We start from the raw sequence: 25721 nt of genomic DNA, 5'->3' as shown, positions 1-25721 counted from the left end.
TGCAGTCGATTGTTCAGTTGGAGCAAAGTAGCTGAATGAATGTGCGTAGGTCATCTGTGTTTTTTTTTCCATGGACAAGGGAGTCGATTCATTAGGGGCTTAGCCACACGAGTTAGCCTTTCCCTGTGTGCCACAACGCTGGCACGCAATTGCTGGATGAACCCTGCCACGTGGTGACCAGTTTGGGAAAAAAATGTAATACTTTTTACCCCTTTTTTTCTTTCCCCAATTTCAAGATATCCAATTGGTAGTTAGTCTTGTCCGATCGCTGCAACTCCCGTACGGACTCGGGAGAGGCTAAGGTTGAGAGCCATGCGTCCTCCGAAACACGACCCGGCCAAGCCGCACTGCTCGCTTAACCTGGGAGCCAGCCGCACCAATGTGTCGGAGGAAACACCGTACAGCTGGCGACCGTAGTCAGCTTGCAGGCGCCCGACCTGCCACAATGAGTTGCTAGAGCGCGATGGGTCAAGGACATCCCGGACAGGCCAAACCCTCCCCCAACCCGGACGACGCTGGGCCAATTGTGCCCCGCCTGGTTTTCCCGGTCGCGGCCGGCTAAGACCAAGCCTGGGATTGAACCAGAGTCTGTAGTGACGCCTCTAGCACTGCGATGCTGTGCCTTCTCACATCCTGGATTGTTTTAGATGACACACAGGCAAGGTAGATCCCTCCCCCAACCCGGACGACGCTGGGCCAATTGTGCCCCGCCTGGGTTTCCCGGTCGCGGCCGGCTAAGACCAAGCCTGGGATTGAACCAGAGTCTGTAGTGACGCCTCTAGCACTGCGATGCTGTGCCTTCTCACATCCTGGATTGTTTTAGATGACACACAGGCAAGGTAGATCCCTCCCCCGTCCTAAGTAAGATCCTTCCTACAGGCCCGTTTTCTCTCCTGGCCAAGGTTAATCCTTCATAAAAAGTAACTAGCATGACTGGGTGCACTTTTACTTGAAACGTATCTACTTAAAAAGCCTGCCTACACAATTGAACTGAAAACAACCTGAATCCCACACGAAGCTGCTGCATTATACACAGTTCTGGTCAGGGAAAATGTTCACCCTCAATAAACGGGTATTGTTTGTTTAGTTGGTGTAGAACCCAGTAATATCCTATCCATTACATTGTATAGTAGCTGCCCTCCGCTGCTTCTAGCCAGTCTTTGTGGGCTCTCTGATGGTGTGCCAGGGTAACAGTGGTAGAGAGTAGAGAGTTCACCACCAGTAGCAGACTGTGCTCCAGCAGTAGCTAGGTTGGAAGGTAGCTGTCCTGGGCAGGGTTGTGGAATGTGAGGATTAGCTGAGCCTTTGAACATCAGGTTGTTCTGTACTGTACGTAGCATGGTACTGAACCATTCTCACCCATTCCATCTATTCATTCCCTTCAGAGATGCTGGGCCTAGATTGTAATTTGTCTTTGGTTGGTCAAGTGTTTGTCAGAAAACTGATCCAGTAATAGTGCTATCAGGCTTCAGTCACTGACGTCTGATTGATACTCCCTAAGTCTGACTCTTCCCACCACCGGCACTTGACAAGATAATGTGACCTGGAGAATGACAATGGAGCAAAATGTGTACAATACATGTGATTAAAGGAATACAATCTGTGGATGTACAGTTGAAGTCAGAAGTTTACATACACCTTAGCCAAATCCATTTAAACTCAGTTTTTCACAATTCCTGACATTTAATCCTAGTAAGAAAATCCCTGTTTTAGGTCAGTTAGGATCACCACTTTATTTTAAGAATGTGAAATGTCAGAATAATAGTGGAGAGACTGATTTATTTCAGCTTTTATTTTAATAATCACATTCCCAGTGGGTCAGAAGTTTATATACACTCAATTAGTATTTGGTAGCATTGCCTTTAAATGGTTTAACTTGGATCAAACATTTCAGGTAGACTTGTATTCCACAAGGGTGTATTTTGGCCCATTCCTCCTGACAGAGCTGGTGGAACTGAGTCAGGTTTGCAGGCCTCCTTGCTCGCACAAGCTTTTTCAATTCTGCCCACAAATTTGATATAGGATTGAGGTCAGGGCTTTGTGATGGCCACTCCTGTCACGACTTCCGCCGAAGTTGGCTCCCCTGCCTGTTCGGGCGGTGCTCGGCGGTCGTCGTCACTGGCCTACTAGCCGCCACCGATCCCTTTTTTGTTGTCTGTTTGTTTTGTCTTATTAGTTGCACCTGTGTCTATTTGTGTGTGCTTGATGGGCTTCCTTATTTAAAGTAGGTTTACGCATCCTTGTTTTGTGCGGGATGAATTTTGTGTTACGTGTGTGCGTTAGTTAGGTGTGTTTGTGTTCTGGACCTGGTACGCTGTGTTTTTGGGTGGTCCATATATTTCCACGCCCTGTGTTTGTTTGTTTGTTTGTGCCATATTAAAGTGCACTTTTCCCTGTGGAACTCTCTGCGCCTGATTCCATTCCTCACACACCTAGTTCCCTGGGACAACTCCAACACCTTGACTTTGTTGTCCTTAAGCCATTTTGACACAACTTTGGAAGTATGCTTGAGGTCATTGTCCATTTGGAAGACCCATTTGCGACCAAGCTTTAACTTAACTGATGTCTTGAGATGTTGCTTCAATATATCCACATAATTTTCCTGCCTCATTATGCCATCTATTTTGTGAAGTAAACCAGTCCCTCCTGCAGCAAAGCACCCCCACAACATGATGCTGCCACCCCCCGTGCTTCACGGTTGGGATGTGGTTCTTCGGCTCGCAAGCATCCCCCTTTTTCCTCCAAACATAATGATGGTAAATTATGGCAAAACAGTTCTATTTTTGTTTCATCAGACCAGAGGACAGTTTTCCAAAAAGTACGATCTTTGTCCCCATGTGCAGTTGCAAAACGTAGTCTGGCTTTCTTACGGCGGTTTTGGAGCAGTGGCTTCTTCCTTGCTGAGTGGCCTTTCAGGTTATGTCGATATAGGGCTTGTTTTTACTGTGGATATAGATACAATTGTACCTGTTTTCTCCAGCATCTTCACAAGGTCCTTTGCTGTTGTTCTGGGAATGATTTGCACTTTTCGCACCAAAGTACGTTCATCTCTAGGAAACAGAATGCTCCTTCCTGAGCGGTATGACGGCTGCGTGGTCCCATGGTGTTTATACTTGCGTACTATTGTTTGTACAGATGAACGTGGTACCTTCAGGCGTTTGGAAATTGCTCCCAAGGATGAACAAGACTTGTGGATGTCTACAATGTTTTGGTCTAGGCTGATTTATTTAGATTTTCCCATGATGTCAAGATTTGAGTTTGAAGGTAGGCCTTCAAATTCATCCACAGGTACACCTCCAATTGACTCAAATGATGTCAATTAGCCTATCAGAAGCTTCTAAAGCCATTTCCCAAGCTGTTTAAAGGCACTGTCAACTCAGTGTATGTAAACTTCTGACCCACTGGAATTGTGATACAGTGAATTATAAGTGAAATAATCTGTCTGTAAACAATTGTTGGAAAAATGACTTGTGTCATGTACAAAGTAGAGATCCTAACCGACTTGCCAAAACTATATTTTGTTAACAAGTAATGTGTGGAGTGGTTGAAAAACGGGTTTTAATGACTCCAACCTAAGTGTATGTAAACTTCTGACTTCCACTGTAGGTCTCTCATGGCGAATATAATGATCACGGCATTAGGAGCTTAGAGCACCCTGCCCAAGACGCTTAGCCATTCAGCATGAAGATATCTACAGCCCCACACCCTGAATAACTTCCTGAAGGAGTCAGTGTTTTGTATGTTTTACATGATGAACCTTCAACTCTGCCTGGGTGGTTTCCTTACATAGTCTTTTCCAGCAGTTTATCACACACGTACACACACACTCCCCAAACATGCACACAGACTGACCTTATGGAAGCAGCAGGTCGTGACCCCAGGAGCTAAACCCTCTAGGGTGACAGGAAGTAACCTGAGAGAGTTGTGTCACAGGGACCGGGGCCAGAGAGGGAGGGAGCAGAGAGCCATGTCACAGGGGACGGGGCCAGAAAGTGAGGGAGCAGAGAGCCAGCAGCAGCTCTAGAGTTCCACTAGACTGAATTATTTACCCAGCACAGCAAAGCCCAACCAGGTCAGGACCTGATGCTTCTTTCCATCAACACAATTCCAAACCCTGCCAGCTCTCCATGCAGCCTCATGACACAGGAGCATAAATTAATTATTATCCACGCGTGGGAGGCCTATTTGGAAAAGCTCTATTCTGTCAATTTTCAACCTGATCTCATTTGTTGCATCGCCTATAAGGATCTTAGACTAACTGTATTGCATACGAGAGTGATATCAAATTGCGTATTAAATAACTAATTGAGTCTGAGCCAGCCTGTGCTGCTGGCCAGTGTAAGGTTGTTGTTGTTGATCAGGTTTATTTGTATATATTGTTATGCTCATCACATCACCCACACAAGGCCTTGCTCTTTTGGACTCCCCCGTCTCTGCCTCTCTCTGGCCCTCTCATGAAATCAGGGCTGAGTGGCTCTGTGATTGTTTAGTGGTGGGTGGCCCTCCACATGTCCAACAACGCTTAACCCAGCTTGCATCGTGGTTGCCTCTCCCATCTATCACTCACTGTCTTTCCATACTTATACAGGGTACATACTGTACTCCCATTAGCGCAACCACATTCTCTTTTTCAGTAGCTCGAATACTCAGACATGTCGTACTCACACATTCATTTCTCCTTGGGAATTACACAGGCAGACAGAGTTTGCGTTTAACGGTTTTCCTTAGGTGAAGGAGAGGCGGACCAAAACGCAGCGTGGTGGTTATTCATGTTTTTTAATAAAGACACTAGACATGAATAAACTAACAAAACCAATAAACGTGGAAAACCAAAAACAGCCCTATCTGGTACAAAACACAGAGACAGGAACAATCACCCACAAACACACAGTGAAACCCAGGCTACCTAAATATGGTTCCCAATCAGAGACAATGACTAACACCTGCCTCTGATTGAGAACCATATCAGGCCAGACATAGAAATAGACAAACAAGACATCCCTATGTTAATGCCCACTCAGATCACACCCTGACCAACCAAAACATAGAAACATACAAAGCAAACTATGGTCAGGGTGTGACATTGCGTAATGCTCCAGAGGACCACTCAGTGCAAACCCCTGCAAGAGTCCGAATAAACCCTCACACAGGGGTGCAACTTTGGTTTTAGAAGTGGGGGGGACATATATATATATATATTACAGAAATAGTGTGCAAAGCTGTCATCAAGACAAATGGTGGCTACTTTAAGGAATCTCAAATATAAAATATATTTTGTTTACTACATTGATACATAGTTTTGATGTCTTCACTATTATTCTACAATGTAGAAAATAGTTTAAAAAATGAAGAAAAACCTTTGAATGAGTAGGTGTGTCCAAACTTTTGACCGGTACTGTATATTTATCTTTACCCAGTGGGATAAACACTCCAAACACAGCCTATGTGACCGCTCGGAGACGTCCGCATGGTCCTAAAGCACACCGCTGCCTCTTTTTGTATCACATTCCAATTATAAAACTGGAGGGGGAATCAGAATTACATGTCCCCATCCCAGTCTCCCCCGTCCCAAGTGAAAGTTGCGCCCTTGCCCTCACACATACACCATATAATGTTCGGGCAGACAGTTTAGCCCACACAAACTCAGCTAGTTCTCATGAATCTACACATGCACACGCACTCACACATACATGAGCACACAGACATGCGCATACATATACACATGAGGAAGGCCTTTCTGCCCACTCTCCTGCACGCTTTGAGAGTTTTAGTGGGAGAGAATGTGAGGAGGAAGCGCAGAACCGTTTCAGTCCTATAAGAGAATAAATGTGCTACGGTAAGGGACCAGCCAAGCAGGTTTCTCTTTGTGTGTCATGTACAATAGGTGATAGCTCATGGAAGCAGAAAGTTAATATTTCACCAGGTAATTGCCTGTTTGTGTTGATATGATACTGTACTACACTGTACTGTACACCATTGGTTGTTAGAAAGCAATATATTACAAAGCAAAAGATGGGTGCGGAAAGGAAACATTAGCCTATCAATGAAAGATGATTGGATATGACTAGATATTGACTGTGTGCAGTGAAATATGCACGATGCACATATCCCATAGTGCTGAAAGGCTGATGCTGGAATGAAGGAAATAAACGGGGCACTGTATGCAGATATGAGCAGAAGCAATCGTTTCACAAATCTGACAGGATTTGATCTTTAGTTGACATGAGTCAGGAAGTGTGGGGATAAGGATTTCAGATCCATCTCTCTATGTAAACCTCTTAACCCCTCAATCCCTTGTGGGACCTAAATGGGCTGATTATGATTCCCATATTAGGGCTTTAGCCTTTATGTAAGTTATCTAACATGTCCTCCTTCCAAGCCCGGTCTGCATGTCTGTACACAACATTACGCCTTGTTTAGCTCAGTCGCTGAGTGAGAGGAGGTTATTCCACTCCCCCTAGTATTGCATTGTCAATCATCTGTCTATTATGGTGTGCTTTGTGCCACTGTGGGGGGGGGGGGGGGGGGGGGCTGGTAAGCAGATTGTGTGAGAGGATGTGTCAGGATGCCCGGGGTTGCAGAGAGAGCCAGGGGGTGGACTGATGGACTCATTGGACTGATGGCTGTGCAGAGTGGAGTGTGGCTGCTAGGACTGCCCATGGGAGTTTGGATTGAGCCTTTGCTGTAAAAGGATGGTTAAAAAGAAAGAAAGCCATTACTAGCAAGCCCCCGCGTTGTAGATGGCTTTTTAATGTTGTGGTGACGTCCACACTGACGTGTTCATCTGTTGTTGATTAAATAATATCTGTCTTGTACGCAATGGGCCTGCGGCACATAACACACACACACACACAAATGTGCACAGACTCTTTGTGCTCTTGCTTTCCCAATCTCTCTCTCATCCATTCAACAAGTCATGACTAGTTTCTCAAGACAAATATTTTCTTGTTTTTAAGGTAGAATCCTTAATCGAAAGTCAACAAAGAACAATCAACAAGGACAGTCAACAAGTGATTGTGGTTTATTTGCATGTTAGAGGTACGTGATGCAGGTTGTGTAAGGTGTTTTGACCCAGTTTGGGAAAGACTGTCAAAGTCTATGGATATGACATCTCCAAACCCATATCCATCCCAACACATACAGAGCCTTCAGAAAGTATTCACACCCTGTCACTGTTTTCACATTTTGTTGTGTTACAGCCTGACTTTAACATACATTACATGTGTCACTGGCCTACACATAATACCCCATAATGTCAAAATGGAATTATGTTTTTAGAAATGCTTACAAATTCATAAAAAAGGATTAAATGTCTTGAGTCAATAAGTATTCAACCTCTTTGTTATGGAAAGCCTAAATAAGTTCAGGAGTAAAAATGTGCTTAACAAGTCACATAATAATTTGCATGGACTCACTCTGGGTGCAATAATAGTGTTTAACATGATTTACCTCATCTCTGTACCCCACACATACAATTATCTGTAAGGTCCCTCAGTCGAGCAGTGAATTTCACACACAGATTCAACCACAAAGACCAGGTCGGTTTTCCAATGCCTCGCAAAGAAGGGCACGTATTGGTAGATGGTTAAATACACTGGGGAGCCAGGCCCAACCAATCAGAATGAGTTTATCCCCACAAAAGGGCTTTATTACAAACAGAAATACTATTCAGTTTATGGTAGAGCAATGAACATTCAATTCTCTAGCAATACCTCTAGTGGACATTCCTGCAGTCAGCATGCCAATTGCGTGCTCCCTCAATGGCATTTGCATTGTGTTGGTGACAAAACTGCACATTTTAGAGTGGCCTTTTATTGCCCCCAGCACAAGGTGCACCTGTGTCGTGATCATGCTGTTTAATCAGCTTCTTGATAGGCCACACCTGTCAGGCAGATGGATTATCTTGATAAAGAATAACATGCTCATTAACAGTGATGTCAACAAATTTCTGAACAAAATCTGATGAGAGAGATAATATGTTTGTGCATATGGAACATTTTAAACTCATGAAACATGGGACCAGCACTTTACATGTTGCGTTTATATTTGTGCTTGTTCAATCAAGGTCATTTCATCGTAATCATCAGAAGTATGTATACGTTGAAATTGCATAGAAACTTCTACTTAGAAATTCTACTTTTTCACCCTGAACTGTATTCAATATGCAGTATATTGGGTGGCTGAAATTATGTTGATTAGACAATACATTGATAATGTTGAAACGACATTGATTCAACCAGAGTGTGCCTAGAGGGCCATGACTGTATGATTGTGGATTATGACATTCCTTGGAGTACTGAACTCTTGGCCTGACTTTGTTTGTAAGACACTCTGACCTTTCAGATGAAGTCCCTGTCTGTGTTTACACATAGCAGGGAGGTGTAATACAGGGGCCTGTATGTGACCTGCACCTTAATTGGAGAGGACGGGCTCGTGGTAATGGCTGGTGCGGTTTTAGTGGAAGGGTATCAGACGCATGGTTTCTATGTGTTTGATGCCATTCCATTTGCTCCACTCCAGCCATTATTAAGAGCCGTCCTCCCCTCAGCAGCCTCAACTGGTGACCTGTGTGTAGCCTGGTGGTTGGTCAGAGTTCACTGGCTTTCTCAGGGCACACGGCCACGGCTGCCTAACTGGAAATTTGCCGTAGCGTCTTTCCCGCAAAGATACCATCGTCATTCCACTTTCTTACCCAACCGTGACATTCCAACTGGGGCTCGACCGATATCTGTCTTTTTTATGGTGTCAGATATGTTGGAAAAGAGTGAGAATGGAGCAAAAATAAGCCCTCTCAAGGCCCTCGGGAAGAAAATAGAAAGCGTGTTCTGTTTTTGCTGCGGATAAAGAGGGACCTTTGGATGAAGGGAGAAATCTGTCACTTCACTTTAGGGAACTTGGCAGTCTGGGAAGTCATGTTTAACTCGGTCTGTCACATCAAGGCTGAACTATCTGCCTCAAGGGTGATTTCCCCACCCAATCTACTCCATGTCAAAGTGACAACATCAGATGTTGCCAGAAACCGAATAGAGATAACTGCAGCCATATTGTGGCCACTTGTCACTTGTGATTGAAGACTTTTCATTAAAGACATTCCTGCACTTGCAAATGGGAAACGTTTAGAGCATATTTTACAAGCTAAACTGACCCTAGAGGATTTGTAAAGACTTAAGAATCTAGTTTCTCATGGCTTCTTCCTGGTTCATGGTTGCCTTGCGCTAGATGGTGACATTGTCATAACAAACAATGTTCTACACATAAAACTAATTTGATTACATCTATGTCACCATGTGTACTTTCCCACTACAGTATTGTCACGCCTACCTTATCTGATCATCGCAATGAAAATATTTAGCATAACCATTTTCAACTCTGCACCATTGCAGAAGCTATGAGAAGCTTGTCTGATTATATCTGTGTGAATAAGCCTCTCTCAGTGAGGAGACAACAAGTAGGAGGTTGTTTGGCCTTGAGCAGGTGTCACATACAGTAACCCAAGGCTTTAACCTTGTGTTTTCTGTCTTGGAGCTGAATGCACCAATGACATATGCTGTTGTGATGGTGTCATAGACCTCTACTGACGTATGTGTTTGTAGTTTTAGGTTACACACCGCAAAAGCAAAGAATAATCAATCTAAACCGCGAGTGTGCATCTCCAACTGGGTGTTAAACCTGACACAGTTAGGTCAGCCAATAGTAGATTACCATGACAAATTACCTCTGAAACTAGATTTCTCACAGAACCATATTGGCTTATACTCGGCAGTTAGACTACAAGTTGTATCAGTCTTGAAGATACAAGTCAAATCACTGGTGTTCTTAGATGGAAATTGCAAAGTTATTTGGAATGAATTCTAATGCATTCCAAATATATTTTCTGTGCAAATTATGTTCTCGTCTCAGAATGTTTCAGCTCACCAAACAGTTCTCCCTTTCCTCTGAATCCGTTTCATTTGCATTTTAAATTAGTATATTTATCTTTCAAAGCGCTCCCACTTAAAGATGAAATCTATTTTCTTTTTCAGAAGCTTTTGTCTCTCATGTTTACTAGTTTAGAGTGTTTGCCTCCAGATGTCTAAATTGGGTTGAAGGAGAGCGCAGAGACATTTCTAGTGCCTCTGATGGCTTTAACACTGGGCTATGGCTAGTGAGTGAGACTAAGTGTCTGACCCTGTGGCCCCATGCCTCACCAGACGAGCTGCCTAGGATGAGGTGTGAGGTGGAGGTGACCCCTGAACCCAGCAGCCCCACACTGCTCGGAGAGGCAGCAGACACCTACTGCCAGGTGGACCGATGGCAAAAGCTACGCACCGCCGTCCGCAAGCTGGAATTCTGGGAAGACTTCAGTGCCGAGCTGATTGGGAGTGGCTTCTTCTCCAAGGTGTACAAGGTACGAACCTGTTCATTTTGGAAATGGCTGGGGGAAAAAATGTATGTGTACGCTTGTGTGTGCGGAAGATAGAGCAAAACAGAATTGACCTTCCACACACCCTCTAATTAAAGTCTATGATTTAATTACCATGTTTGTTTCAGTTACAATTACCTCATTAAATCAGCATATTTCAAAAGTGGCATCAAGCTTTATATGGCACACATCCAGATAAGCGTACTACAACATATTTAACAGAGTACATACTGTACATACAATACAGTCCCATACAAAGAGCAACCTACATTTAGTCTACTGTCAACTCCGGTGTCAAAACTGACAACATTATGCCTTGGCTGATCCCTTAAACACCCCTCAGAGCATCAGACACAACATGCCCAATTAATTACACTGCAAACATGTTCTTCTCTGCATTCATATTCCCACGAGACAAAGGAACACAGTTTAAGTTCCCTTAATACTGTCTCGGTGTAAGGTACTGTCTGTAGAGTCAAGTGAACAACATTTAAATGATCATGACTGAACACTGGCAGCGTCTTTAACAGTCCTAGTCCTTTTCCTTGGAGGCCATGTCAGGTCACAATTGTAGCAGGGCCACCGTGGCTTTCCTGCTATTGTTAGCGTGTTTGTCTTGAGCTGGAACTCCCAGATGCTCAGATAAGGATCAGAGATAATGGCGCTGGAGGAGATGGCTGCCGTTTTACGGTCTCCTAACCAATTGAGCTATTGTGCGTGTTTTCTATCGTGTTGTTTGTAACTTATTTTGTACATAATGTTTCTGCCACTGTCTCTAATGACCGAAAAGAGCTTTTGGATATCAAAACAGTGAGTACTCACCTCATACTGGACATAGATTTTTGTCTTTAACGAGTCGGACACAAGGGATTTACTTCAGACACAGGACAAGGCCCAGATCCCCATCATTCTCATGAAGAAGAGACGGAGATATACAGTGCCTTGCGAAAGTATTCGGCCCCCTTGAACTTTGCAACCTTTTGCCACATTTCAGGCTTCAAACATAAAGATATAAAACTGTATTTTTTGGGGGGGAACGACATTTATTGGATATTTCAAACTTTTTTAACAAATCAAAAACTGAAAAATTGGGCGTGCAAAATTATTCAGCCCCCTTAAGTTAATACTTTGTAGCGCCACCTTTTGCTGCGATTACAGCTGTAAGTCGCTTGGGGTATGTCTCTATCAGTTTTGCACATCGAGAGAAAAAAAAAAGCTCAGTGAGGTTGGATGGAGAGCATTTGTGAACAGCAGTTTTCAGTTCTTTCCACAGATTCTTGATTGGATTCAGGTCTGGACTTTGACTTGGCCATTCTAACACCTGGATATGTTTATTTTTGAACCATTCCATTGTAGATTTTGCTTTATGTTTTGGATCATTGTCTTGTTGGAAGACAAATCTCCATCCCAGTCTCAGGTCTTTTGCAGACTCCATCAGGTTTTCTTCCAGAATGGTCCTGTATTTGGCTCCATCCATCTTCCCATTAATTTTAACCATCTTCCCTGTCCCTGCTGAAGAAAAGCAGGCCCAAACCATGATGCTGCCACCACCATGTTTGACAGTGGGGATGGTGTGTTCAGGGTGATGAGCTGTGTTGCTTTTACGCCAAACATAACATTTTGCATTGTTGCCAAAAAGTTCAATTTTGGTTTCATCTGACCAGAGCACCTTCTTCCACATGTTTGGTGTGTCTCCCAGGTGGCTTGTGGCAAACTTTAAACAACACTTTTTATGGATATCTTTAAGAAATGGCTTTCTTCTTGCCACTCTTCCATAAAGGCCAGATTTGTGCAATATAAGACTGATTGTTGCCCTATGGACAGAGTCTCCCACCTCAGCTGTAGATCTCTGCAGTTCATCCAGAGTGATCATGGGCCTCTTGGCTGCATCTCTGATCAGTCTTCTCCTTGTATGAGCTGAAAGTTTAGAGGGACGGCCAGGTCTTGGTAGATTTGCAGTGGTCTGATACTCCTTCCATTTAAATATTATCGCTTGCACAGTGCTACTTTGGATGTTTCAAGCTTGGGAAATCTTTTTGTATCCAAATCCGGCTTTAAACTTCTTCACAACAGTATCTCGGACCTGCCTGGTGTGTTCCTTGTTCTTCATGATGCTCTCTGCGCTTTTAACGGACCTCTGAGACTATCACAGTGCAGGTGCATTTATACGGAGACTTGATTACACACAGGTGGATTGTATTTATCATCATTAGTCATTTAGGTCAACATTGGATCATTCAGAGATCCTCACTGAACTTCTGGAGAGAGTTTGCTGCACTGAAAGTAAAGGCTGAATAATTTTGCATGCCCAATTTATCCATTTTTGATTTGTTAAAAAAGTTTGAAATATCCAATAAATGTCGTTCCACTTCATGATTGTGTCCCACTTGTTGTTGATTCTTCACAAAAAAATACAGTTTTATATCTTTATGTTTGAAGCCTGAAATGTGGCAAAAGGTCGCAAAGTTCAAGGGGGCCGAATACTTTCGCAAGGCACTGTAGGGGTCGTAGGTCGGGGTGCCTTGTAAGAATCAGACAGCGAGTGGGTAACCCGTCTCTACCATCAGTCCTATTAGCCAACATGCAATCATTGCATAATAATCTGGATGAGCTCCGATCAAGACTATCCTACCAACGGGACATTAAAAACTGTACTACTGTATCTTACGTTTCACGAGTCGTGGCTGAATGACGACATGGATAACATACAGCTGGCTGGGTTTTCCGTGCATCGGCAAGATAGAACAGTGGGGTGGTGGTCTGTGTCTATTTGTCAATAACAGCAGTAGCACAAAATGTAATTTAGTCTCTAGGTTTTGCTCGCCTGAGGTAGAGTTTCTCATGATAAGCTGTAGACCACACTGTATACCAAGAGAGTTCATCTATATTTTGTCATAGCTGTCTAGTTACCACCACAAACTGTTTCTGTCACGAAGACCGCACTCAACAAGCTGTATAAGGCCATAAGAAGGAAAAAAATGCTCATCCAGAGGCGGCACTCCTAGTGCGGCACTCTTAATGCAGGGAAACTTACATTTTTACCAGCATGTTAAATGTGCAAACCCGAGGGACAAAAAACTCTTGACCACCTTTACTCCACATACAGAGATGCGGACAAAGCTCTCCCTCACCCTCCATTTGGTAAATCTGACCATAACTCTATCCTCCCGATTCCTGCTTACAAGCTAAAACTGAAGCAGGAAGTACCAGTGACTCTCTCAATACGGAAGTGGTCAGATGATGCAGATGCTAAGCTACAGGACTGTTTTGCTAGGACAGACTGGAATATGTTCAGGGATTCTTTCGATGGCATTAAGGAGTACACCACATCAGTCACTGGTTTCATCAATAAGCCCATCGATGATGTCGTCCCCACAGTGACCGTATGTACATACAGTACCCAGACCAGAAGTCATGGATTACAGGCAACATCCGCACTGAGCTAAAGGGTAGAGTTGATGCTTTCAAGGAGCAGGACTCTAACCCGGACGCATATAATAAATCCCGCTATGCCCTCCGACGAACCATCAAACAAACAAAGCGTAAATACATGACTAAGATTGAATCCTTCTACACCAGCTCCGACACTCGTCGGATGTGGCAGGGCTTGCAAACTATTACGGACTACAAAGGGAAGCACAGCCATGAATTTCCCAGTGACACGAGCCTACCAGACGAGCTAAATGACTTCTATGTGCGCCTCAAGGCAAGCAACACTGAAGCATGCATGAGAGCACCAGCTGTTCGGGACGACTGTGTGATCACGCTCTCCGTAGCCAATGTGAGAAGACCTTTAAACAGGTCAACATTCACAATGTCATAGGACTGATTACCAGGATGTGTACTCTGAGCATGCGCTGACCAACTGACAAGTGGCATCACTGACATTTTCAACCTGTCCCTGACCGAGTCTGTAATACCAACATGTTTCAAGCAGACCACCATAGTCCCTGTGCCCAAGAACACCAAGGTAACATGCCTAAATGACTACCGACCCGTAGCACTCACATCTATAGACATGAAGTGCTTTCAAAGGCTGGTCATTGCTCACATCAACACCATTATCCCAGAAACCCTAGACCCACTCCAATTTGCATACCGCCCAAACAGATCCACAGATTATGTAATCTCTATTGCACTCCACACTGCCCTTTTCCATATGGACAAAAGGAACACCTATTTGAGAATGCTATTCATTGACTACAGCTCAGCATTCAACACCATAGTGCCCTCAAAGCTCATCACTAAGCTAAGGATCCTGGGACAAAACACCTCCCTCGGCAACTGGATCCTGGACTTCCTGATGGGCCGCCCCCATGTGGTAAGGTTAGGTAACAACACATCTGCCACGCCGATCCTCAACACAGGGGCCCCTAGGGGTGCGTGCTCAGTCCACTCCTGTCCACACCTCTATACCAGACGGTGTCAGAGGAACTCCCTAAAAATGGCCAAAGACTCCAGCCACCCTAGTCATTGACTGTTCTCTCTGCTATCGCACAGCAACCGGTACCGGAGCGCCAAGTCTAGGTCCAAAAGGCTTCTTAATCTAAGGATCTGCTCCTTTTTTTCAATTTTACCTAAAATGACATAGCCAAATCTAACTGCCTGTAGCTCAGGCCCTGAAGCAAGGGTTTTCATGTTCTTGGCACCATTTGAAAGGAAACACTTTGAAGTTTGTGGAAATGTGAAAGGAATGTAGTAGAATATAACACAATAGATCTGGTAAAAGATAATACGAAGAAAAAAACAACCGTTCTTTTGTATTTTTTTTGCACTGTCTTTGAAATGCAAGAGAAAGGCCATAATGTATTATTCCAGCCCAGGTGCAAATTAGATTTAGGCCACTAGATGGCAGCAGTGTATGTGCAAAGTTTTTGACTGATCCAATGAACCATTGCATTTATGTTCAAAATGTTGTATCAAGACTGCACAAATTGCCTAATTTGTTTATTAATAACTTTTCATGATAAAAATTTTGCACTTTCCTCAAACAATGGCATGGTATTCTTTCACTGTAATAGCTACTGTAAATTGGACAGTACAGTTAGATTAACAAGAATTTAAGCTTTCTGCCCATATCAGATACTCGAAGAGGTTAACAGCTTCTACCCCCAAGCCATAAGGCTCCTGAACAGCTAACCAAATGGCTTCCCGGACCACCCCCCTTCGATTTTTACTATGCTGCTACTCTCTGTTATCTATGCATAGATAACAGCTCTACCTACATGTACATATTAGCTCTACCTACATGTACATATTACCTCAATTACTTCGACTGACCTGTGCCCCTGCACATTGACTCTGTACCGGTACCCCGTTTTCTATTCTCTTATATTTTTCATTTTTGTTTATTTATTGTTTACTTCAGTTTATTTAGTTAATACTTTCTTAACACTTATTTTTTCTTAAAACTGCATTGTAGGGCTTGTAAGTAAGCATTTCACTGTAAGGTCTACCTGTTGTATTTGGCACGTGACAAATAAAATTGTATTTTATTTGATATGGCGATATAAAGCCCAGTCCTGATAGGAGCGTAATTAGTTTGCAGTCAGTCAACCATGGATGGTTCCTAGAGCCTGTGCCAAACAGTCAAAGGCTGAATCCCAAATGTCACCCTATTCCCTATGTAGTGCACCGGTCTAAAGTAGTGCACTACATAGGGAATAGAGTGCCTTTTGGGATGCAGACAGAGGATGCTACTGTGGAGGCAACATGGTGTACCACTGAACCAGTATTGCCTTACAGGGAGACAATAGGATGCAGTAAACTTTAATCACCTCAGGAAGTTAAGGCTGTTGCTTAAGTCGTTCTATTTTTAGCACGCTTTTGTGTTGTGTTGGAAGAGAAACAAGAAGCGATTCACTGTTTGTTTTTCTCGTTCACTCCAGTTCATAGAGATCCAGCCTCGTTTACAACTTGTACAAATGCAGAACAGTGAGATCGCGCCAACTGTTGTCAATCAACCCTGAGCAAGGACACCACTGTAGAAATACACTATATCGCCCTCTGTTGTCTAGGTGTCACACTGTACCACAAGAAAAGTGATGGTGGTCAAGATCTATAAGAACGACGTGGACCAGGACAGCATCGTACGAGAGATCAGTCTACTGCGGAAGCTCTCACACCCCAACATTGTCCGGTCGGTCCCTGTCCAACATATATGACAAATGCCTGTTTTTAGAGGAAGATGTGTAGTTGTTGCCAAAACAGCTTGACATTGTGATACTAACGCTAACCATTATTATCATCTGTTTTCTGATTCTTCCTAGGTATCTTGGAATCTGCGTGCGGGAGGATAAGCTGTATCCAATCTTGGAGGTAAGATTGTCAGTATGTTTGTGATCGTGTTGATGATCACAGATAGCAGATGTGTTTTCCTCTCAGTACATGTGTGCATCTCACCATAGTAGCAGTGTTGGAAGGGAAGAGACTGGTATGCCTGTGTAAAACTCCTAGAAACCCGACCTATATGGTATATCACATAGAAACACGTAAGGGATCTCAACAGCACATTCCCTCCTCTGTATTTTGTGCACATAGTCACGGTTGTTTTGAGGGAGTAGTTTGCCATGTATACGTATAACCCTTGGATATAGGATATCTATGGTTCTTACGCAGCCTCTCTCTGTGCTGTCAGTATGTGAGTGGGGGCTGTCTGGAGGACCTCTTGGCCCAGGAGGACGTGTCTCTGTGTTGGAGGGAGAAGGTGGATCTGGCATGTGACATCAGCAGAGGCATGACCTACCTGCACTACAAGAACATCTACCACAGAGACCTCAACTCCAAGGTACACACACACACAGAAACACCACGGTCGGGCTCGGGTCACGTCTGGACAGATAACTACAGTGGTGCCAGAGCCAAGTACCTTACTAATGCAATCTGGGCTCCAAAATAATTTAAAAAGTACGTCACTTTCATTTGACGTCATTTTTCCCCCATGTCTCAGTTGGAAGTTGACTGAAGGTATCAAGGACAAGTAAAGTAAATGTTTCTGATTATTTCTTGATCTGTCAATCAGATAACTGGGGTCCGCTGACTATTTTCTCAAGCACGTAGCCGTGGAGCCGCCTTAGACATCCATTCTATCTGACCCCCTACACAAACCCTCCTGATAGGGACCCAACCTAATGCCGATTTGACCTCCAGCAGCTTTCGCAGAACTGAGCCTTTCACTGTTTCACTGTATACAACGCACATGCCAAGCTCCAGGGTCTGCGTTCTTCACCGTCAGTTTTAGTTCCACTGGACAACTAAAGGATAAGAACAAGCCTTTCTCAGATGGAAACTATTCCTACTTCACTAGGTAGTACCATTAGGGATGCTGCCAGACAGGCCCAACTCCTGCACATGCACATTATACCGTAAGTCAGTCAGTCAGTAAGCCTTTCACAAATGGAAACTATTCCTACTTCACTAGGTAGTACCATTAGGGATGCTGCCAGACAGGCCCAACTCCTGCACGTGTACATTATACCGTAAGTCAGTCAGTCAGTAAGCTTTGTCCAGGCCAAAACAGCCCAAAGGGCAGGAGCCTGTCTCCTGTTTCTGTAGCGTGATGCACCATGATGTACAAGTACACCCCCTGGACAGGACTCTAGTCTTTAGTGCCAGTAAGAAGGGGCTGGGTGTAATTCCACCTCCTAGATAACCCTGTATGTGAACGGGTTGAAAGGGGGGTTGTTTATATACAAAGCACGCACACACACGCACGTCTTCCTTTCTCATTATTTGTCCACCACAGTCCAAACTCCTCTCTTTGGTGGTAAAACACATCAGTGATGAGATAACGACGGGCTGTTTGGTTGTGATCCTCCCATTGCTGTGTCACTACAGTGTCAGGAAACGCCCTGCATTGCTCTAACTAGGAAAAGCCAAATCACCAGCATCAGGGACAGAGGTTATGGAGATCTCTATACTCTGTTTTATATAACACAGACACGGATCATCTCTGTCTAGCCACCGACCCATAGGTCTACATACGGATACAGTCTAAATCACTGTCACAGACGTATTGGTCGAACGTTACTGTTCCGCTCTGTCATCACTAGTATCGGGACAACAAAATGGCCACCTCGGCCCCCAGGTCACATCTCAATAATTCACTGTTCAGAGAGGATGGCTGGTGAAGGGACGTTTCAGACCGGATTATGAGGCAGCCTGCTAAACCAGCTGGTTTCATATGGCTACTGTTTAATGCAGGAGCCATATGCAGATCAGTAATCTTAAGTGTGTTTTGACAGTTGTATCCAATGTTATGACTGTGTTCTATTCTCTGTCCCTGTGCCTCTTTGTACATTTGAGAATCTTGTGGTTTGACCTCCAGTACAGTGATAATTCATACCTGTCAGCACTCAACACTGAATAAAGAGGTGTTTCCTATCATGTAGAAACACACACACACACACTTTCTATGGAATTAGGTTGCTACCTCCAGGCTCAAATGCAAAGAGACGTTTATTGAATGGATGATGTTTATGTTGCCTTGTTGTGTGGATGTAGAAGTGTCACACTGACCTCTTGTGGTCAACATGTTGCACTGCGGTGTGACTACTGTATGACTTCAATGATTGTGTTTCTCGTGAATACCGGCTCTATGAATATCTACTGTACGTTTCAAGCTGCAACTTTTTGGGCGACCCGACAAAATTCACGTAGAAATGTGAGTTATAGATCTGTCATTCTCATTGGAAGCAGTGTGCTCTATTTTTATGCTTCCCGTTTTGTGTCTCTTTTCTACTTTCGGTTCTGTACACCAGCTTCTAACAGCTGAAAATACAATATTTTTGGTTACGGAAAATATATTTCTCATCGATTTAGATGCTAGAATGATTCTCTACACTATACTTGCATATTTCGTCACATACTGTATTTATATATATATAAACTGTTGTCTGAACATTGTGTGTTCAGAACTGTCTGATCCGGGAGACGTATCGGGGCAGGGAGGCGGTGGTGACAGACTTTGGTCTGGCCAGAGAGGTGATGGTGGAACTGCCGGTCAACGACCCCGAGAGGAAGATGTCTCTGGTGGGATCTGCCTTCTGGATGGCCCCCGAGATGCTCCGAGGGGAACCCTACGACCGCAAGGTTGGTAGCCTACACACACTCTCTGCATCCCAGTTTAGTACACTGCTTTTTACTGTCTATTTAACCTTCATTTAACACATGTAGTAATTCATAACAATGTAATAATGGAAGTAGGACTTGAGTAAACAAGATAACTGCTTTTTCTCCAGGTGGATGTCTTCTCCTTTGGGATCATGCTGTGTGAGATTCTGGGCCGGATCCCAGCAGATCCTGAGATCCTTCCCAGAACACGGGTGAACACAAAACACACGCTTACACTGGCGCACAACCACACACACTTCCTTAACCCTTAACACAACCTGTACCCTAACATTAACACAAAAACCTAACCTTAACCCTAACCCTAGTTCGAAAACACTCAAACGAACCTTAAACCTAATTCTAACATTCATTCGAACCTTCACCCCCCCCCAGAAGTAGCATTTAACATTGTGGGGACCAACAAAATGTCCCCAGTTGGTCAAATGTTGGTTTGTTTACTATTCCTGTGGTCCCCACAAGTATAGTTAAACACATCCACACACACACACATCCACAAGTCTAGTGACTTGATAGCACCATTAGTGACAGTGACATTGTCCCTGTCTGTCGAAACCGGGAGTAGAGAAAGACTTTAATGTGCTAGTTGAGGTTTCACTTAAATTTGTTATGTTTTGTGACATTTGTCATTGGAAGTGGGAGGACCGCAGGGTGTTAGTCATCCTGTTATCCTAACCATACAGTACTTGTTCTGCAAATTCGTCAGTAGGCCCCGGATATCAAAAGTGGAGTGAACAGTAGCCTGGTGGTCTCATAACTTTCCTTGTTTGCCATGACATTGGTTATCTGATCTAGCTCTCTAGCCTGTAACTACTTAGTGATAATCTATGGCCCCATACAAACACATGTTGTACAAATGGTGTACGATGCATTTGACATTGTGTTTGTTCTCTCTGCAGGACTATGGTCTAGACATGGAGGCCTTCAGTAAGATGGTGCAGGGCTGTCCACGACACATCCTGGAGCTGTCAGCCAACTGCTGTCTGGTCAGTGTGGACTGGAGGGGAGGGGAGGGGACCGACCAACACAGTGTTTATTTAGGTGTCCCTTTTAAAGTGATTTAAGTTTGAGCCAATATCCGCAGCATTTATCATGAATGCGATCTCCGTGATCTTCTGGAAAATTCCATTTCAAAGGCGCACTGTCTGTGTTTCTGTGCGTAGCGCTAGAATGCACTTTAACAGCATCTGAACATGGTAATAGAATCCACCTCAATAACAAGAGTGTGAGAAAGACTTGCATGTGCGATCTACTGCAGAAGCTAACGCTTGTTGTCCTCTTGTCCTGTGGTTCAGATGGATGCGTTTCGGAGACCCTCCTTCTCAGAGCTGCTGGACGAGTTGGAGGACATCGCTGAGAGCCTGGAACCCCTCGACTCAGACCTGACCACGGGGTGAGGGTGTGGGGTCACCCCCAAACCCCTCCAGGAGCATGTGGACTGCAGCAGGCAGCCACTCCAAAGTCTTATCCAACAGAGGCACTTTATACTTCAGGACCTCTTTACAGTAACACATGCAGGGCTCCCATTGCAGCTCTCCCTGCTGACTCTGTGTGACTCTCTGAAACAGGACCAGATGACCCCCCCCCCCCCCCCAGCTCTTTAATTGTATGATATTATTGTATCTTTCCACTTGAAGTTAAGGATGTAGAAGCCTTTGATTGTAAATAGTGCATAAGGATTTGTCCACTCTCTCTTCTCTTTCAAAGCTGCCTCCTATCATCATTGAATAGGGACTGCTCCTCCTCTCTTTCATCAGCCACGTGGCGACGCACGCAAAATGAAATTCCTCTCTCTGTCCAACTAGTCATCTGAATGATGTCATTTGGCAGTGAGGTAATGGCCGCTGGTGGACTGCAGCAGTGGAGCTGATGGGACAGGAGACGAGTTACGATTACATTGAATCAGGATTACATTGAGTCAGGATTACATTGAGTCAGGATTACATTGAGTCAGGATTACAGGAGTCAGGATGACTTTGCACTAGAACTGACTGTTACAGTATGTGGCTGAAGTCAATAGGATGGCTGAATTGTGCCATTGTGTGGGTGAGGACCAAACTACACTCTTTCTTTCTCTCATCCTTTCTCGTTTATAATGTCACATATTTTCTGTTGTTGATGAACAGAGTTGGCAGGTGTTAGGTAAGGGTTGGTGTACAGTGGTGTTCAGTACTGGGGTTAAGCAGGCAGAGGAAAGAGCACTATCCCTCCCTCTCAGGATGTGAATGAAATAATACTAAACTCAATGAAACACTAACCTCAGCTTTAACTAACTTCAACTTTAACTGCAGTTGTGTATCAGTTTATATGAAATGCCTTTATGTCTTGTCATGCTTGTACAATAACGATTTTGCTTCACCCTTTTTGTGGGGATACATTTTGTTTTCCACATCAAATCCATACAATACTCTGTTTATATTTTGTGATTTTAGTTGCTATGGGAAACTAGGATCTTGCTTTACTTAAAGAAGATTTGAAGCGTTGTAATAAAATGCATGAATTGACTTGTGTGTATTTAATTGAACTGGACTTTCCATGGATGAAAAAAGATTGACACAATTTTGCTCATTAGCCTCATTAGCTTTAGGTCTTTAGTTTGTGTCTGGCTAAAACCAATCTGTTGAATAATTCAAAACAATATGTGGTTAATCACTCAGAAAATGGGCTTGGAGATCATTCTGCAATTCTCATATTTCCTTTTTTACTGCAACAGGGGAATCGAAAGGTGATTCCTCCAGACGATTGATGCAGTGCCTTCGGAAAGTATTCAGACCCCTTGACTTTTTCCATATTTTGTGACATTACAGCCGTATTCTAAAATGGATTAAATAAATCTATTTCCTCATCAATCTACACACAATACCCCATAATGACATCACAATACCCCATAATGACAAAGCGGAAACGTGTTTTTAGAAATGTTATTGCCTTATTTACATCTCTGCAGCATTCCACCAATCAGGCCTTTATGGTAGAGTGGCCAGAAATAAACCACTCCTCAGTAAAAGGCACATGACAGCCCACTTGGAGTTTGCCAAATTGCACCTAAAGACTCAGACCATGAGAAAAAAGATTCTCTGGACTGATGAAACCAAGATTGAACTCTTTGGCCTGAATGCCAAGCGTCACATCTGGAGGAAACCTGGCATCATGCTGTGGGGATTTCTTTCAGTGGCAGGGACTTAGGAGACTAGTCAGGAGAGAGGCAAAGATGAACGGAGCAAAGGGTCATCTTCCAACAGGACAACAACCCTAAGCACGCAGCCAAGACGACGCAGGAGTGGCTTCGGAAAAAAGTCTCTGAATGTCCTTGAGTGGCCCAGCCAGAGCCTGGACTTAAACCTGATCAAACATCTCTGGAGAGACCTGAATATAATTGTGCAAGAGAGGACAAATGAATTAAAACAATTATTTTGGCAAGATCACAAGACAATTGGTTCGTGATCGCGACATAACAAAAGTTGTTTTATCATGAGATAACCTCTATTGGGCGGTAGGGTAGCCTATAGTGGTTAGAGCGTTGGACTAATAACCGGAAGGTTGCAAGTTCAAACCCCCGAGCTGTCAAGGTACAAATCTGTCGTTCTGCCCCTGAACAAGGAAGTTAACCCACTGTTCCTAGGCTGTCATTGACAATATGAATTTGTTCTTAACTGACTTGTCTAGTTAAATAAAGGTACAAATAAATGAAGAGGAGTGGACATATTGAAGATAGATTGACGGTATGGCTGAGGCAGCAGAGCCAATGGTGGATCAATGCCTCTGTTTTTATTTTGATCAGGCATTAACTCAGGCAAAAAATGGCATTATGTCTGTCAGCTATAGATGGCTTCCAATTTTGGCTCCAACACATTCCAATTTTAAAGACATAAACATGTGGTTGCCCATCCATTTTAAATGGATTAAATATGGAATGTTCAGTGCAAGAAAAGTTAACATTGAGTTAACACTACCAATGAAGGTTTACCAGACTACCAATCTCTTGAATCTCTTTAATAGTTTTAACAGGGAGGTTGGCCTGTCAATAGCAGCAAAAACACAGTCACATACAGCAATTAACAAGTAGCACATAGAAATAGAAGAACAGGTGAAGGGAATCACTTGTGGTTTGTAAATACTCCTACACTTCATGTAGGCTACAGTCTATTTGTCATTTCAACAAAAAATGTTGGGCAAAATGTGGTGCTGAAGGACAGCTCCACAATTCATTTAGTTATGCAATCATCTCATTGACTAGACACATACTGTGACGCATCCAGTTTGTTTGGAATTTGTAATTCCTCAGTTTGCCATTGCTTGCCTGTAATTGCTGAAGCTTTGATAAGAAGACCCCGGCCTGAAATGGAGTAGCACATGGCTACTTACAACAGATTTACTCTAATAGATATTTGTAGAGTCATACGGCAACTGGTTAACTATGACACCGCTGTTCAATTATTATTAATATGCCTACTCCTAGAGAGTTTCTCTCGTGATCTCGACATAACGAGCTAATTTGTTATATGTCCTCTCTAGCCTTCCGTCATTTCCTGAGGGTTAACAGCATAATGGTTTTAAAACGTTTGCTTTTTGTCCAACAGAAGGGTTTTCTTTTTGACCGTGATTTTTGCCAATCAATAGGACATCGGTCAAAGGCAAGAAAGACGGCAAGAAAATCACTTGCATTTGAAAGAGCTATTTTCCCCACCTTTAAATGAACTTGACAGCACTCGGCTCTCCTGCTCTGAGAGAGATAGCTAATCCCCTGCAATTCTATGGCTACTGATCTAGTGCTTGAAGAACGCGAGCGGACACCACGGACGGGCTGGGTAGAGTTGGGGCGACAAGCCGCTCATCGGATAATTGATGAACACAGATCAAAATTCTATTTGGGGCTGAGGAGCACAGCGGGAGGAGGGTGATAATTCACTCGAGGTAGGTTAATCATTTACAATGTGTGTGTAATACTGGGAAAAGGACGTGGAGTGATCGGAGCAAGGCTCAGCCTCGCTGCATTGGGGTGCTAGAGAGCAGGGGTGAAACAGGAGATTAGGATGATGAAGGAAGAGGAGGTTGGGTGAAACTCAAACTGTGGAAAACAGCATTAGTTAGCATTCCAAGCAAGTAAACACTCCCCCTATGTGAAAGAGGAAAATTATGTGAAGTGCAAATGAGAAAAAGCCAGGGAAGCAAAACAACTCTATGATGTACATATCCACTCTTCAGAGATTTCTCATTATGAATGGTAAGCAGAGCAGCAAAACAAAACAAAGAGCTGGAACCAGGGACAGACTGGGACCAGAAATCAGCCCTGGCATTTCTAACACACCGGCCCATTTTCTTCCTCGAGGCCCACATTATTAGCCTAATCACTATAATTCAGTTCAACAACCCCAATACAGACAGACCCACTGGGTTAAAGATGGATCTCTGTTTTGCTGCTCTGCTTACCATTCATAATGAGAAATCTCTAAAGAGTGGATTTGTACATCATACTGCCCAAACTGTCCTTTGACCAGTCCGTTTCCAGCAGAAACACATGTGGAATTGATATTCACAACCATAACCCACCAAACATTAGTAGGAACTGATGAAAAAGGGAAAGGTGGATACCTAGTCAGTTGTACAACTGAATGCATTCAACTGAAATGTGTCTTCCACATTTAACCCAACCCCTCTGAATCAGAGAGGCGCGGAGGGCTGCCTTAATCGACATCCCCGTCTTCGGTGCCCTGGGAAATGTGGGTTATCTGCCTTGCTCATGGGCAGAACGACAGCTTTTTACCTAAACCAAGGTATATTAAAGTGAACCATTCCAGTTCTGTTATAAACAATGACGAAGATGGCCGATGAAATCCCAAGGGGCAATTATATCAAAGCTTAAAAAGTCTTTGATCAACTTGGACCGGATTTACACTACAGCACTCATTTCATCACAAAGCGTTGTATATCAGGCAGCAATGCTGTGTTGCGGTATAGCTAAGCCAACGGGGAACGGGGTGGGGGGGACCAAACCCCCACGTCAGCAGACGGGAAGGGCTGATTGCGAGGGGATGGTGAACCTTCACTCCTGGTCCACATTTAATTGTTTACCGGAGAGAATAAAGAAAGTGAGAGAAAAACACAAAGGATAAAGGTCAGCAGTTTTAGAATTGCACGGGTTCCTGTCTTGCTCCTCCGCTTCTCTTGTTTCTCCCTGCCCTTCCCTGGT

General features: G+C 43.8%; 1 protein-coding gene across 2 annotated transcripts in view; it reads left to right on the top strand.

The window, feature by feature from the left end:
• The window catches only part of LOC109874192 (dual specificity testis-specific protein kinase 2), a 30915-nt gene extending 8880 nt beyond the window's left edge, over positions 1 to 22035 (top strand). For both annotated transcript variants that reach the window (XM_020466008.2, XM_020466007.2), the window contains 8 exons: positions 10191 to 10387; positions 16420 to 16541; positions 16672 to 16720; positions 17040 to 17189; positions 19316 to 19492; positions 19642 to 19725; positions 20431 to 20517; positions 20827 to 22035. In XM_020466008.2, coding sequence (XP_020321597.1) covers positions 10205 to 10387; positions 16420 to 16541; positions 16672 to 16720; positions 17040 to 17189; positions 19316 to 19492; positions 19642 to 19725; positions 20431 to 20517; positions 20827 to 20928 — 954 coding nt within the window. In that variant the 5' untranslated portion in view covers positions 10191 to 10204 and the 3' untranslated portion in view covers positions 20929 to 22035. The remainder of the gene's footprint in view (positions 1 to 10190; positions 10388 to 16419; positions 16542 to 16671; positions 16721 to 17039; positions 17190 to 19315; positions 19493 to 19641; positions 19726 to 20430; positions 20518 to 20826) is intronic.
• Positions 22036 to 25721: the final 3686 nt, after the last annotated feature.

This window comes from Oncorhynchus kisutch, linkage group LG29 (assembly GCF_002021735.2).
Source record: "Oncorhynchus kisutch isolate 150728-3 linkage group LG29, Okis_V2, whole genome shotgun sequence".
Lineage (NCBI taxonomy): Eukaryota > Metazoa > Chordata > Actinopteri > Salmoniformes > Salmonidae > Oncorhynchus > Oncorhynchus kisutch.
Note: the sequence above shows the minus strand (reverse complement) of the source record. Positions and strands in the feature narration are given on the sequence as shown.